This window comes from Drosophila teissieri, chromosome 2L (assembly GCF_016746235.2).
Source record: "Drosophila teissieri strain GT53w chromosome 2L, Prin_Dtei_1.1, whole genome shotgun sequence".
Lineage (NCBI taxonomy): Eukaryota > Metazoa > Arthropoda > Insecta > Diptera > Drosophilidae > Drosophila > Drosophila teissieri.
Window position 1 is genome coordinate 4687333 of NC_053029.1, and position 12710 is coordinate 4700042.

Below are 12710 nucleotides of genomic sequence, written 5' to 3' on the forward strand. Positions count from 1 at the left end.
GGTTGATTAGCCAATTCACGTTGTCTGGTAGTCGGTTTAGGCCCGGTGCTGGGTGGGTGTTAATACTTACGTTTGCAGACGCTATCCGAGCAGTATGTGTTGGTCGGACAGTCGCCGGTGACCTGACAGGGAGAGGGCAGCGGCTTACAGCCGGCCACCCGGTCGGCGGGTTGGCCATCGTAGCCGCTGCGGCATGCACACTGCGCCACATGGCCCTTCGGAACACATTCCGCATTGGGGCCACATTGCAGCTGGGCACAGACATCGCGGCACTTGGCCACCCCATTGGTTTTGGTGCATGCGGCATGCGGGGGACAGTCCTCGTTGGTCTCGCACTCAACGGAGCTGCGACAGCCCTCGTTGTACGGATCACCAACGAGTCCCGGGGGACAGGTGCATTTGTACGACCCCCTCGCGTTTCGGCAACGGGCTCCGGGACCGCACGGAGCATCTCGGCAAAAGTCTATAACATCGCAACGAACCCGCGGATCTCCGGAAAATCCTGGCTGGCAGTGGCAAACCTGCTGGTGGTGTTCTGTGGTGCAGAGGGCATTCTCTCCGCACGGCTGTCCAATAAGGCAGGCAATCTTGCACATGTGGTTGTCGCAGCTCTTGTCATTAGAGCAGTCATCGTCGGTAGTGCACTCGATCTTTCGGCATCCTGACTTGGCGTCCCCGAAGAATCCCTCCTTGCAGAGGCAATCGGGAGCATGGGAACGGGCAACGCATTCTGCATTCCTACCACAGGCAGCGCGACCAAGACACACGGACTCACACTTTGCACGCCCATAGGCATCACTCAGACAGGTTTCGTCTTCGCCACACTCGCTATCGGATCGGCACTCCAGCTCCTTGGTGCAAATGTTATTCGAACAGAACTGGAACTGGGGACAGGTTGAGTTTGACTTGCAGGTTCCCTGACAGACGCCCTGCAAACACAATTGTTCCGAAATACAATCTCGGTTGGTGCTGCACAGCGGACTGCAAATTCCATGGGAGCATATGCTTCCTTGGGCACATTGTCCGTCCTGCTGGCAGTATTGCAGCTGCACACAGCCCAATTTGGCATCTCCGGTGCTGCCCGCTTCGCAGGAGCAGACTCCGATGTGATTCTGCACCGAGCAGCGAGCCAAAGCTCCACAGGCATTGGGCAGTGAACAGGGATCTATGCACTTCGAGTCCAGGCATGCTTTCTCTCCGGAGCAATCGTCATTGTCCGCGCACTCAATGTGTACGCACTCGATGGTGGGATCTCCACGGGAATTCAGAGGACAAGTGCAAATGGCTTGATGGGACTGCGCCTGGCAGTTAGCATTTAATCCACAAGCATTCTGCCGCTCACAAGGACTACGGCATCGGGAGTTTTGGCAACTAGCTGAGGCAGGACAGTCCGCATCACTCAAACACTCATTGGGATCCCGACAACCGGCCTGCAGGGGATCTCCGATCAATCCCTCCGGGCACTGGCAAGTGTAGGTTCCTGGAAGATTGTTGCAAAAAGCTGTGCTATGGCATGGCTGCGATAGACACTCGTTGACGTCCTCACATACTCCGTTGACTAATTGATATCCTTCGTGACAGGCACATGTCGCCTTGTGATCCTTCACCTGGCAACTGCCCTTTCCGCAACTAGTTAGGTCACATGGTTTAATGCATCGATTGGTTTCCGCATCGCAGGCACGATCTTCAGCACAGTCCACATGGTCGATGCACTCCACCTTGAAGCATCCGACTCCAGTGTCGTTGGGGTCTCCCAAGAATCCAGCTGGACAGCTGCATAGAGCTTCGTGTCCTTCCGACTGGCAATTGGCATTAATGCCGCAAACAGTATGTAGGCAAGGATCCGTGCACATTCCATGTATACAGGCCAGATTATTGGCACAATCGTCTGGTTTGTGGCATTGCCTGGGCTGCGAGCAACCCGGTTGGGAGTACCCATCGCCGACTGTTCCTTCGGGACATACACAACGATAGGTTCCCGGAAGGTTCTCGCATCGAGCACTGGCATGGCAGGGCTGTTCCGTGCACTCATCAATATCCGAGCATCCAAAAGGTGTGCCTATAAATCCGGTGGCGCACTTGCACTTTCCGGTCAGACACAGTTCGGTGGGTGGACAATCGGCATCTGAATCACATCCTGGCTGGCACGTCCTGTCCGAATTACAGATTTCTCCAGCCAAACAGTTGTTGCTGGTATAGCACACCTTGCGACAGACTTGTTGATAGCAACGTTCTCCAACTGCACAGGAAGCGGTCTTGGTGCAGGGAAGATTACATTGATTTCCAATGCACATGTGTCCGCTGGGACATTGATTACTGGCTAAGCAGGGAGCTGGAACACGAACGCATCCCTGTTCCGGTGTGGGGTTGCCCTCGAAACCTTCCGGGCAGCTGCACTGGCTATGGTGCTGATCAATGCTGCACAGGGCATTTGGACCACAACTGTTGGCAGACTGGCAAGGATTCAGGCACTTGTTCTCAATGCAAGACTGATCCTGCTTGCACTCCTTGTTGCTGCGACAGCCGATGGTGCAGTGGCCCTCGACACAGGCCAGTCCACTGGCGCACTGACTGTGATCCAGACAGGCAACCACACAGACGTTCTTTAAGCAGCTTTCGCCATCGGAGCAATCTTGGCTGTTCCTGCATGCAATACGGCATTGTCCATTGTAGCACAGCGCTCCTCCGCAGTCGACGTCTGTGAGACATTTAGATATGGTGCGGGCACATCCGTCCTTGGCAGTATCCGAGATAGGCTGGAATCGCAGGGGACAACTGCAGACGGGTTTCCTATTGACAACCTTGCAATCAGCATTCGATCCACAAGCGTTGTCGCAGGGATTCTGGCATCTTCCTCCGGCGCAGATGGTGTTGGCTGGGCAGTCGGCGTCTCCATTCGGGCACTGACCATCTGGACGACAGCCACCCGACTTCGGGTCGCCCACAAAAAGCGGCGGACACTTGCAGAAAGGTCCTTCCGGAGTGACTTCGCAAATTGCCGAGGGGTGGCAAGTTCCAGCGGCACAACCGCCCTGTTTGGTGCAGGCCACTTCCGGTAACGGATCTCCCTTAAATCCAGGTGGACACTGGCAGACAGCCCGATGATCCTCAGCTAAGCAAATGGCATTATCACCGCACGACTCCTCGTCGCACACATCGAAGCATGTGTGTGTCATCCGGTTGCACATCTGGCTGGGTGGACAGTCATGGTTGTAAACACAAGGAACACTCTGGCAGCCATTAAATGGATCGTATGGATCTCCGGCGAATGGTCCAGGTGGGCACTGACACTGCGCCTGATGATTGTTGGTGACACAAACGGCACGGGGTCCACACTTCACCGTATCACACGCTGGACGACATCCGAGGGTTTGGGTAGATTCATCCTTAATACAGGCCTCGGACTCCTGGCACTCGGCGTGGTTTTTGCAGTGATGTTTCTGGGCCGGCTGGCAGCCATTCCTGTCGTTGGGGTTACCCACGAAACCGTTCAGACAATCACAGCGTCCCTGGTGCTGACGGGCTAGGCAAACCGAGTTGGCTGGGCACGTGAAGGCATCACAAATGGCGACGCACTTAAGGACTCCCAAGACATCCGGTCGACAGGCAGATGCATCAGGGCAATTAGCGTCACTGGTGCAGTCCGGCAGTGAAGGCTTTTCGCAGGAAGAGACCACTGGGTTCCAGACATAGCTCTCGGCGCAATTGCAAATCGCATGCCCAGCTGGGTTAATCTTGCACAGCTCGTTGGGTCCGCAGACGACATTAGAGCACAGGTTAATGCACTCCTTGATGCCGTGAACGCTGGCTTGACAACCGTATCCTCGAGTACAGTCCTGATCCGATTTACATTTATCCTTTTCCTCGGGCACTGTTCTTTCCGGCTGGCAACCCACCTGTAGGTTGCTTGGATTTCCGAAGAATCCGTCAGAGCATATACAAGAAGATCTATGATCCTCGGACACGCAGAGGGCATTGGGTCCACACTGAATCTTGGAGCACGCGTCCACACATTTGCGCAGACCCTTACCTAACTGGAAGCAGATCTCAGAGTGCAGGCAGTCGGCGTCGTTGCCACACTGACCGCGAACGCTGCAACCCTGCACTTGGTCGTGGGGATCTCCAATGTAACCCATGGGGCAGATGCAATTTCCGGCATCGCAGATGGCTCTTGGACCACATGAAGCCTGGGAGCAGAGGTTCTTGCATTGTCCTTTCTGGCAACTGTAGCCATCCGGACATTCCACTCGGTCATTGCACTGGCACTTATTCGCATCTTGGCAGAATTTGCTCTCAATGGGTTGACAACTACTGTAGGGATTTCCGGCATGTCCAGAAAGACACAAGCACTCGAATCCTCCGGCTCTATTCAAACAGGCGGCATTTAGACCACATGGTTTGTTGGCACACTCATCCACATCCTGGCAGCCAATGTAGGGATTACCACTGAAACCCTGTGGACAAACACAGGAGATGTGGTTGCCCACAGCACGGCACTCGGCATTGGGTCCACAGCTATTCGGCTGGCATACGTTCTTGCTTTGCGCTCCACAGCCTTCATAGGGATTACCAAAGGTTCCTGGGTTACAGGCACATCGGCTCTGACCTAAACCGTATTCGCAGTGTGCGTTCTCTCCACATCCTGGAGAGCACTTGGCCTGCTCGATAGGTGGCATACAGATCAAGTCGGGATTACCCACAAAGTTTGGCTCGCAGATGCACTTTCCATTGTTTCTATCGCAGGTGGCTCCAATACCACAGACCACACCCTCGCAGCGCTCTTTGCATCTTCCATTGATGCAGATCTGCCGCTCACCACAAGGTCTGGCGGCTGAGCACTGATCCGTGCTGCAGCTGCCGCCTGGGAAGGGATTGCCGAGCTGTCCTTGCGGGCACTTGCAGGTGGGTCCCTCGCTGGTTGGAATGCAGAGAGCTCCATCGCCGCAGATCACGTCCTGACACTGAGACACACAATCTCCATCGCCATTTTTAACGTATCCCACACGGCAGCGACACCAGCCAGCATGTTGCTCCGTCTCACAGTAGGCATTCGATCCACACAGAAGACTGCTGCATGGGCTGACGCAGCTACCTTCCAAGCAGGCTAGATTACTGGCGCAATCATCGTTGCTCAGACACTTGCTCTTTGGTGTGCCGCTCTCAAAGATGCAGCCACTCTTGTACGGATCTCCTGTATAATCCTTGGGGCACACGCACTGGTATCCGCCCTTCTTGTTTACACAGTAGGCTCCATAGGCACAAGGGAGATGGGAGCACTCGTCTTCGTCGGTGCATCCCAGCAGTGGATCTCCCTTGAATCCAGCCTCACACATACACTGCGGAGGATCTGAGGGCGTACACTTGGCATTGATGCCACATGGGAAGCGTTCGCAAGGGCTCTTGCACTTGTTGTTGTCCTGCGGATCCAGGAAATAAGGAGGAGGGCAAACACACTCTCCTGGCTGGATGCATTTTTCGTTGCTAGCGCACTCCCTATCGGCAGCGCATTTCCTTTGTGCAAGGGCACATAGTCCGTTGTAGGCATCTCCCTGATAGCCCTCGGGGCAGTGGCAACTATAGCTTCCTGGCTTGTTTACGCACTGAGCTCCAAAGGCACACAATTGAGCGCCGCGTTCTTCGCACTCGTCGATATCTACACAGCTTCCATCCGGTTGGGTTTGGTATCCCTTGGGACAGGCACAGTAACTAACACCTCCAGCTATGGAGATGCACTCAGCTCCGCTGGGACAGGCCTGTCCACTGGAGCAACCTGACAGAACACAACTATTTCCAACAAGCTTGTACGGCGACTGACACTGGCACTCCGCCGTATTGCAGATCTCGCACATGATGAAGGGATTTCCGTTATGGCCCTGTGGGCAGCGGCACTCGTAGCTACCAGGCAAATTCTTACAGAGAGCATTCAGTCCACAAGCGGGTTTTCCTCTTTGCACCGAGCACTCATCCACATCCTGGCACTGGCCGTTCTCGGGATTTCGCTCATAACCCTGTCGACAAATGCACACGCTGTTGCCCGTGTATGAGTCTTGAACGCAGGTCTCACCAGTCGCGCAAGGATTGGCATCAGAGCAGCCCACCGTCTTTGAGGTAATGCATCCCTCGCGGTATGGATCTCCACTGGATCCACCTGGACACTGGCACAGATAGCCTCCGGCTGTATTCGAACAGATTGCCTTCTCTGCGCAGGGATTCGCGCGACATTCATCGATGTCATTACATCCTCCTGCAAGAGCAGAGTTTCCTGTGTATCCTGGAGCACACATGCACTGAGCCTGTCCATTGGCCAGCATGCACTGGGCATGTGCTCCACAATTGAGGGCTTCGCAGGGATGACGGCAGTCATTGCCAATATTTGGTTCGGGACACAGGCAGCGCTTTGTAGCATCACAGATGGAGTTACCCGGGCAGTCTTCGTTAGCGGAGCAGCTGACAATAGGTACACACCTTACACTAGGATCCGGATCGGCAATGGTGTTCTCGGGGCAGCGACAGGTGTATCCACCACCTGGTACGTTCACACATTCAGCTCCGGTGCCACACTTGCTGGCTCCTGTTCGGCACTCATCGACATCGACGCATTTGGAGTGCGGATCTCCCGAGAATCCAGGAGGGCAGGCACATGTAAATCCTCCAGCACTGTTTGTACACGTGGCATTCTGACCACAGCTTCCGAAAGGTCCATGCATCGCATCGCACTCATCAATGTCCACACATCCCGCAGCGACATCGCTCGGGTTGTAGGTCCATCCATCCTCGCACACACAGTAGGCTTCATTCTGATCCGGTTTGCAGTAGGCATGGGCTCCACACCGCACATCCTCGCAAGGCTGCTTGCACGCCATTCTTGGCGGACTGCCCACATATCCCGCCTCGCATTCACAGCCGTACGATCCGGGCGTATTCAGGCACTGGGCATGGGGACCACACACCTCGGCGTGGGTGCGACACTCATCGATGTCCACACAACTGGATCCAATGGGTTCGAATCCGTCCAAGCAGAAGCACTGATTCTCAATGCACTCCGCATTATTGGTACAATCGAAGTTACTGCTGCACAGTATATTGACATCCACCTGCTCGCAGGCCACCTTGGGATCGGGTTTGCCATCATATCCCTGCGGGCACTTGCAATTGTAGCCAGGAACAGTATTTTCGCATACCGCATGCTGTCCACAGGGCTTATCCAACGCGGTACACTCATCGATATCCACACAACCACGGAACGGATCACCGGTATAGTCCGGGTTGCATGTGCACACGAAGCTGCCAACGGTGTCCGTGCAGATCGCATTCTTCCCACACGGATTATCCTGACACTCGTTGATGTCTACGCGATTTCCAGTTGGTGCAGGGACAGGGGTGATGGTTGATTGGAGAAGGGGCGCGCGTGTTCGTTTGCGGGTTTTGGGGTGAGTTAAATATATTATAATTAATTTAATTAGTATGCAAAACAATACAGAATCGGATGATAGGCGAGGGAGCACAGCGTGAAGTGGGGGAGCGGGATCGGGCGGGGTACACAGATATAGAGAAGAGTACGGGAAGATGGGACTACGGAAATACAAAAGGAAGCTGTCTGAAAAGCATGCATCTGCCGGAAAAGCAAATAAGCCAAGCTTGAAGCTTGCAAAACAGCTAGGTGTTGGAAAGCAGGGGAGGAAGCAAGAAACAAGGCTGGCAAAAGTACTTAAAGAAACTTGGGGATTTGCCAGCTTTGTGAGCTACTAAAATGCAAGGGCTCTATAAACAGCAGGTTTTCTACTTTCTTCAAATTTTAAAAATGAATATATTTTACATTACATATGTAACATTTTATATAATATGTTTAATGGCTTCCTACTTTTTTTCTAAATTCTTTTCTTTCAAAGCAATGTTTATAGAACCCAGGCAAAGGCAAAAAGCAGGCAGGATACTAACTCTCGCAGTGCAAATAGCCTTGTCCTTGGAATCCACTGGGACACAGGCAGCGGTAGGAGCCGGGGAAGTTAATGCACTTGGCATTAGTGCCGCACTTGGCCACTCCGTCCGGCTGATTGCACTCATCGATGTCCAGGCAGGCCAGACCGGCGCCCGAGGTCCTCTGATAGGGCACCACGTCCGTCGCCCCCGGCCCGTAGCCCAATTGTTGGGTGTTCTGCGGCTGGGGCAACTGATCCGCATGCGGATCGTGCTCCAGCACAAAACCGGAGGGACAGCGGCACTGGAAGCTACCGCCCAGGTTCACGCATTCAGCACCCAAACCGCATGGATTGTTAGTGGCGCATTCATCGACATCTGCCGGCGTTAGGCATTAATTGTTGTATTAATGTTGCATGTTGCGGTGCATTAATGTACGATTATAGTAATAATAATGTGTGTGTAGGTGTTTGTTCGTATGTTGAAGGTGCCGCCAATTCAAGTTCAAAAAACAAGAGTGCAAAAAACAACCAAAATGGAACAATGAGCTAATTTAATTTCCATACTGTATAGCTGTATAGCTACTCTACTTACCCTCGCAGCCGTGCATGGGATCCCCACTGTAGCCGTCCGGACACAAGCAGCGGAAGCTGCCGTCCGTGTTCAAACAATCCGCGTTCCGGCCGCAGGGCGTCCGTGCGCACTCATCCTGGTCCACGCAACCGGACTCCGAGCGTCCATCGCCGTCGTATCCCGGCGGGCAGTCGCAGCGATAACTGCCCTCGAGATTCGTACATATGGCACCGGGTCCGCAGACATTCGGGTACGAGCACTCGTCCACATCCTGGCAACCCTCCCGATACGGATTGTTGCCCACATAGCCCTCCGGGCAGGAGCATGTGTAATTGCCCGGCGTGTTGGTGCACAGGGCGTTGGGACCGCAGTTCTCCGGATTGCGGCACTCGTCCACATCCGTGCACAGAACCTCGCCGTCACCCTCATATCCATCCTTGCACTTGCAGAGGAAGTGCGCCGGCAGGTTGCAGCACTCGGCGTTATCCACGCATCGCGCTGCTATCGCGGGATCTTGGCATTCGTCAATGTCTATGGGGGAAAGAGAGCGGAGAGCGGAGCTTTGATTAATCGAATGTGCCACGCAACAAATGACAAGTAATTAAAATCCGAACGCAGGCCATTTATCTCCACCTCCGAGAATACACTGAAGTGGAAGCTTACTCACTAGGGGCTTTAAAGTGAATCGGTTAGTAAAGAAACTTCTAGTATTAAGCAATCTAGTTTTTAAACCTTAAACATCTTACAAATACGTAGTTAAAAGTCTATGATCTATAAAAATGTATAGGATTTATTTGCTTTATCCTACAAATTTAAAATTCTTGCAGTACAAGGATTCTAAATTTCAAAGTATAGGAACATATTCAAGAGTTCTATTGCATCTCCAAGTGTAGTTACCCCCCGCTGACAGTCGGACAGACTCCAATCTCAGCCTCATTCTAGTGCTCTACGCATTTTGCCGCTTCAATGCGCTTTGCTCGCTTTGCAGCCGCACTTGGAGTTGGATTCGCTGCTGTGGCTGGAACTCCAGTGGATGCATCCGAGATTTGCATGTTACGCATGACATTTCAGTGTCGTTTCAGCGGCGTGGCAGCCACTGGTTGCAATGTCACAGCACAGGATGCACCAGTTGCATACGCTTTGCATGCCAATTGGCTGTGTGGTCAATGTTAATGGGACGGGCCATTTTCGTTTGGAATGTTCAAGCCGTATACATCTCTAGTTTGGGGAATTCTTAAATTCGTTCCTTTCTTTTATACTCTAACAGAAGGTATAAGCGCTACAGCACAGCTTTAACCAAAGTATATCAAAATTTAAAAAAAAGAGATGGCAACTAATAAGGTCCATGCAAATAGTAGTAGCATATCGGTTTCCTCCTATGGTAATAATATTCCTATAGAATAATCTAACCATTTTGTATAAGTAGCCATATCGGCATTAAGTTTAATACATTCACAAGAATTCTCGAATTGCATAAACCGGCAGTCGGCAAGCCATCTAACCTTTCAGCTAAGCCCAGCTCAGCCGCATTCCCTGAGTCTGGAATTGAATCCAAAGCTCAACTCAGTCGGAAGACTGGCTTAGGATGAGCTGGTGATTAAAACTTTCTGCTCCAATAGCGCGCAGCGCATTGAGAATTCAATATCGCAGACGGTCGTAGCCAATGAAGCGGCAATTCGGCTGGATGGGATAGTAGGATGGTAGAATGGTAGGAAGGGAACAGAACCAGAGGGCAGGCGGAATCATGGGCATGGGCAGCCGCTCCATCGCAATCTGGGCCCATTAATCATTGGGCCGGCGAACAGGCAAAAGTTGTACATTTATAGCTAATATGACATAAGTACAAAAGTTGGCAAAAGCCAAAGACAAGGATCCCAGAGTGGGACAAAGGGAGAAAAAGGGCGATCGAGGGCCTTATAATTACAAGCAGAACGAGTCTGCCGTTCAGTTATAATTACTAGTTTTTAGCTTATAAATTAAGAGGATCATCACTCGGTTGCGGCGGGGCCGAAACTGGTATTTGCTCTTAACAACCGACTGATATGACAGCATTCCATGTTTGCCCGACATCGCCGCGCAGTGTGTTGCAATTGCAAACTCTGATTACTCAATGTCATCATCCTCGTCGAGTCGACTTGGTCCCATGCCACTCTTGGTCTCTGCCAAATGGCAGTCCAAACCAGGAGTTCTCTTCCAGAAGCAGGAAGCATTCTGTGTTCCTCTAAGTTTCAATGTCAGTTTAATTACTTTATGCAATCCGACTGCAAGACGACAGCAGGCCAGGCATCTCGCATCTCGCATCCAGCCATCGGGCCATTGACCAAAGGCTGTCTAATGAACTTAGCACGCCCATTGCATCTCCTGCCAGGAATGATATTCTCACAGCCCGTTAAACCTTGAATCTCGGCTGCGATGTGTGGATCTAATTTTGCTTCCACTCAGATTAATTTTTTTTAGCTCTTGCAAAATAGAATCAGTTTTTGGCAAAGCTCTTTTTTCAGTAGATGTTCTAGCCATCGGATTTGACCGCTTTAAAAGCAATCAAATATGCGTGACTCGATGTGATTAAGCCGAATGATTGCCTGAAATGATGCTGACATAATTCTCGTTGGCTGCCTTAAGCAGGGTCGTCTTCTTGGGTTTCCTGTTCGTCTCTAACTGCTAACCATAATCGTAAGAACGAGACTTGCTTCAAGTTCCAAGTGGCATTTTAAAAGGCGGTGATCTGGTCATTAAAACCACACACACGCACGAATGCAGAATAAGGGAAATGCTTAGAACATTATTATATCTATATATTTCTTTCCATTTGATGTGTAAGAAACTTCTAGCTTCTAAGTTAATTTCAGTTTCGCCTGATGGATTTCATACTTCCTGTCTGCAGAAACATGATATATAATGCTGTGCTGATTTGAATAATACTCAACTGTTTGTTGGCCAATCAAAGTGCAGCTCTGCTTCAATTAAAACTAATTATCAATCAGACACAAAGCTAAACCTAATCTCTATACATGGGCAGCAGTCTGGTCTGGTTGGCGTCTATCTAATAAATTGTGTAATTGTGCCACTAATTAGCATTTGCTGCATTTGTTGCATTTGTGTGCAAAACATTTTGAGTTATGACATTCGTGCCATATAGAAGAGATAAAATTTACGAGCGGACATGACTTTCATGCTCCACTGCCAGGCAAAGTTGACGAGCAGCCCGAATAAACAAATAAACAACTATGTCGGACCAGCAGTTGAACTTGAACTCGAGCAAAAACCAACACAATGAACATAAACCAACATAGATAGTTATAAAGAAAACGCAAATTAGTTAACAATTTGTTACACAATTATGCGCCAAAGTTTTTCCGTGCCACTAAGTATACTCTAAGATCAAGGTCGGCCCGCAAGTGAAGTCACCCGGATCCGGATCCGGATACGGACCACTGGTAAATCCGAAATCCAAAGCCATGGGTGGCTTTCCTCCAGGGAGCCGCCCCTCATTTGTGCGTAAATGTGGCAACACACGCGCGTATAATTAGGCGTGTCAATGCCGACGCTTAAAGCCATTTTCATGCCTTATCAGCGCCGGCTTCGACATGAGAATTAATTGCTGCCATTTTGATATGCAAAAAGTGCAAAGTACCTGGCGAAACAAAAAAAATTGCACTACAAAGAGGCCTAAAATAGGGAGCCACAGCAACAAAACAAAACAACCAAGGAACAAGTCAACTGTGAAGGCCGATTTTGAGATTACTCTAAAAACTATTTCAAATTACCGATATAATATCAAAGGCAATCTATGTCATATTCAATCGAAATAAAGATTTAAGATATCTAACTTTATGATCTTCAACTGGAGCATTATTGTTTAGGTCCAAAGTATAAAGCTCATTCTTGTTGAAACTCTAATACCCTCCTTGAAGAGTATTAAAAAAAAAACGGAACGAAAAACTGGCAACGCTTATCAACTGACGCTGATCTCCAACTGGTGCGTCGCCCGACCCAAGTCGGCAGATTGAAGTTGGTGTCGGTTTTTGGCTTTGGTTTCGGCCTGGCAGTGGCAGCGGGACAAGGAGGCGGCCATGGAGATGGAGATGGAGCTGTTGTCGGAGCTGCAGCTGGAGATGGAGGCAGTGCCGTTTGGGGCTTTTGAGGACAGGCGGCATTAAGCGCCGACAACGCTACCGCCTCGTATCCCAAACCCCAAACCCCGAGCTGAGACTGTGACG

The 12710-nt window shown here is 51.0% G+C and overlaps 1 protein-coding gene across 1 annotated transcript in view; it reads right to left on the reverse strand.

Moving 5' to 3' along the window:
- LOC122611518 overlaps positions 1 to 12710 on the reverse strand; it is a 113116-nt gene that overhangs the window by 75513 nt on the left and 24893 nt on the right. The window contains 3 exon segments of the mRNA XM_043784654.1: positions 71 to 7348; positions 7939 to 8295; positions 8512 to 9021. Of these exon segments, the coding sequence (XP_043640589.1) occupies positions 71 to 7348; positions 7939 to 8295; positions 8512 to 9021 (8145 nt within the window).